General features: G+C 37.3%; 1 protein-coding gene across 1 annotated transcript in view; it reads right to left on the reverse strand.

The window, feature by feature from the left end:
- Window positions 1-3,992, reverse strand: part of UTP18 (UTP18 small subunit processome component) — a 37,891-nt gene that overhangs the window by 28,507 nt on the left and 5,392 nt on the right. The window contains exons 4-5 of the mRNA XM_007447060.1: window positions 2,951-3,018; window positions 2,297-2,382 (exon numbers count right to left, since the gene is read on the reverse strand). Coding sequence (XP_007447122.1) covers window positions 2,297-2,382; window positions 2,951-3,018 — 154 coding nt within the window. The remainder of the gene's footprint in view (window positions 1-2,296; window positions 2,383-2,950; window positions 3,019-3,992) is intronic.

A 3,992-nucleotide genomic window follows, 5' to 3' on the forward strand; every position in this document is an offset into this window, starting at 1 on the left:
GCCATGGCCGCTGAGCCTGCGCGTCCGGAGCCTGTGCTCCGCAACGGGAGAGGCCACAGCAGTGAGAGGCCTGCGCACCCCAAAAAAAAAAAAAAAAAAAAAAAAACTGGAAGGAAAAATAATAATAAAAAATAAATAAAATAAAAAAATTATGTTTAACATATTAGAGATAACGAAAGGCAAGACTCAGAATTAAGCCAGAGAACTAGACTATTAAAAAAAAAGAACCAAATGGAAATTCTAGAACTGAAAAACAGTAATTAAAACTAACACCACAATGGATGGTGTTAACAGGATATCAAAATTACCTGAAGAGAGAATTAGTGGTCTGGAACAAGGATCAGAAAAAAATATCCAGACTAAAGTACAGAAAGCAGAAAGACAGAAAATACAGAAATGAACACAGTCTATAGCCATACCACCCTGAATGCACCTAATCTTATCAGAAAAGAACACAGAATGTCTTAAAAAATTTTTTTAACATACACATAATTGGTATCCCAGAAGGAAAGAAAGAATGGAACAAAAACAATGTGTGAAGAGATAACAGGCAAGAATTTCCAAAACTTAGAAAAGACATGTAGCCAGATTCAACAGCACCTATGAAGACCAAGCAGAATACAAAGCAAGCTAAAAAAACTGGAAAACTGCGGCAGGGGACTTGGGGGGTGGAGGTAGTGGTGAATAAATTGACAAAACAGCAACAATTAAACTCCATAATATTAAGGAATTACTACTGATTTCTGAAGGTGTATGATAATAGCATTATAGCTATGTTTAAAGGGGGGAGTACTTCTCTTTTAAAGATGCTCAATCTAGGGACTTCCCTGGTGGTCCAGTGGTTAAGACTCCGTGCTTCCACTGTAGGGGGCACAGGTTCAATCCCTGGTCAGGGAACCTGCATGCCAGTGGGCCAGTGGGGAAAAAAAAAAAAGGTAATTCAGGAAAAAAAAAAAAAGATAATCTAGTATTTACAGATTAAAAACAAATAATATGTTGGATATAACTGTGAAGCTGGGTTGTAGTCACCACTCTGCCAATAAGTATACCTTGGACAAGTCACTTCTATCGTTTTGAACTTTACTACTGTCATATGTACAATTAAGGTATTAGACTTGGATATCCCAGATAGTAACAGACTGGCTAACTGCTGACCTAATTCATTTCCTTTTTCTCCTGGGCACAAAGACAAACTATATTTCCTAGTATTGCATGCAGTTAGTGTGGCCTCACGACTGAGTTCTGGCCAATAAAATGTAGGTGAAAGTATCACGTACCACTTCCAGGACAGGACAATAAAAACTTCCCTTGGTGAGTTCTCTCTCTTCTCCTATAAGTCAACTGGTGGTCAGTATCCTAGGCAACATTGGAATAGACAGCCTGAAGATGGCAGAATGTCTATAAACTTGGGTCCCTTAAGTAGAGCATCACATTCTCACCACCTCAATTGTACTCATAGGAAAAAAAAAAATTCTACTGGATTAAGCCACTGGGATCTGGGAGATTTTCTGCTTCAATGTCAGCATAAACCTAATCTATATCTAAACTGCTGTAGTTCTATGAATGCAATATTCTAAAATGGATAATAAAATTATATTTCATGCAGGAAGGTAAACTGATGACTGAGGTTTATAATTATGCCATGTAAAAAAAAGTGACAGGATGGGACTTCCCTGGTGGTCCAGTGGTTAAGACTCCACGCTCCTAATGCAGTGGGCATGGGTTTGATCCCTGGCCTGGGAACTAGGATCCCACATGCTGCGTGGGGCGGCCAAAAAAAAAAAACAGTGACAGGACAACATGATTAACATATTTAAAAAAACCTGGAAAGATATTTCTCAAATAACAGAAGAGTTTTATATGAAAGAGAGATAAGATTATATCTCTTTGAAAGGTAGGACTACAGGGTAGGGAGGCTAAATTTCAATATTAAAAAAATTACAATTAGTTCTTAAAGAAAAGAAGAAAAGAGAAAGAAATAGTCTAATAAAGAGCACAACATTATTTGAAATATTTAAGCAGAGGCTAAATTATCATCTAACAGATGTTGTAGAGAAGTTTCTTGCAGCAGATAAAGTCGGGCTACATCACTAAGAGTCCTTCAACCTCTAAAAGTATCTGGTTGGAAACCAGAAGGTAAGTTTCTACTTAATAACAGATTGAGTTTTCTAACAGAATTATATAAAACTGGCTCCTTGTAAGGGCTCCCTATACGTGAATACCATGAAGACTGACATGGGTGGGGAGAAGGGAGGGAGAGGTGATGATGATAATCAAACAGAGGTTCATCAGATACCAAAGATGCTAAGAAAGGAGCTCCTGTATTACAATGGGAGGATATACTCTCGAGTTCCTCAAGGATTTCAGAAGTCAATTCCAAGTCTAAAATTTATAACTCCAAGAACTCAAATCAGATCTTGGCCAAACCATCCATATAAATAATATCTAAACTCAAAGATCTAAACAGCAGAAAACAGTTTTGGTACAAGTCAAACTTAAAATCTGCAGTTGAAAAATAGGTTTTTAGAAAGTGAATAATCATCTGGGCCTAACCTGACATGTGCTCCTTACAAAGACATTCCATTTCCTAGTGGATAGCTAGATCAGCTGCTCATGTCTTTGGAAGGGGCTCTGAATCAAGAAATAACACTACTACTTATTTTTTACTTAATCTATGCCATAATGTAACATAGTTCTGTTGAGGAAAAACATCATAAAATCCATCCATTATTGTCTCTACAAGTAAAGAATATGCTACTAAGTACCTCTTACACTATTGTAAAAGAGCTTCCTTCAGAGAAATGGTAGACTTTAAAACCAGACATTAAAAAAAAAAAAAAAGACGTATGTCAAACACCAGGTTTTAACAAGCCTCGTGAGAAACCTCAAACAATAACAGAACAGGAATAGGAATCTATTTACCAACTTAAACAGAAGTATCAACACTCACCATCTGAAGATGCTTTCCGCTTATTGGTTTCTGCCCAGGCAGGTACTCCCCCCATGGCATGCTGGAATCTAAGCAAAAATGTAAAAGTAAAATTTTGTAGTGACCACTGTATTTATATAGAGCTTAATACATTTCAAGAATAGAGGTCAGAGCATGAATAGAATCTCTTCCAAAAAAGTTATCATCTTTCAGAACAGAAGGGCTACTCACACAGGATAGTCCTAAATTGGTAATAACCACCTGGATACATATTTGTTGTTATTTATTTACATCTAGTTACATAGTTGTCTTATTCGCACATATCAACACACCAGATTTGGTGACTCAGTAAAGAAACAGAAATATCTTTGTGGTTATAAATCAATGCTATAATACACAGAGTAAACAAAAGAATATTAGAACATGTGTGAAAGAAAAGAACCAGATTGGTAAAATAAACAAAACTTCATCATATATCCTTTGCATAAAATGGGAGCATTTCATCCTGGAAAAAGTAAGCTTCAGGAGAAGCATGGCAGTTATATTCTGAAGGGCTGGTATTTGGAAGCCTGAAAAGAATCTTTCTGTTTAATGCAGAATCATAGACAAGTCCACCAAACTAAGCCCACTAGCCATAAATAACTAGAAAACTGGACAAAATATGTGAAACTATTTTCAGAAATTGGACAACAGGCAACATAGGACTATGATCTCTAAGAGAAGAAAAGTAACAAGGTGAGCAATGCCATTACTGGGATTTTCCCCTCAAGGCATTTTTATAAGACCCGGACACAGAGACAAGGAGAAAAAGATCAGACTTGAAAGAGGCTGAAACAACACGAACTTGAGGGGCAGTCAACTGTAGAAGAGGAAGAGACAGAGCTCCAGAAATCCGCACAGGAGTCCACAGACACTTCTTCTGAATACTAAACTGCACACTCATAGGATGAAACTCCATGAGGTCAAGCAAAGAACTACTAGGGGGCTGTAAGTTGCACAGAACCAAAACTCAGACATTTGAGTTCAACCAGTCAGAGGAAGGGTGCTTACTGAACACTCGGCA

The sequence above is a fragment of the Lipotes vexillifer genome, unplaced genomic scaffold (genome assembly GCF_000442215.2).
Source record: "Lipotes vexillifer unplaced genomic scaffold, Lipotes_vexillifer_v1.1 scaffold704, whole genome shotgun sequence".
NCBI classification, from domain to species: domain Eukaryota; kingdom Metazoa; phylum Chordata; class Mammalia; order Artiodactyla; family Lipotidae; genus Lipotes; species Lipotes vexillifer.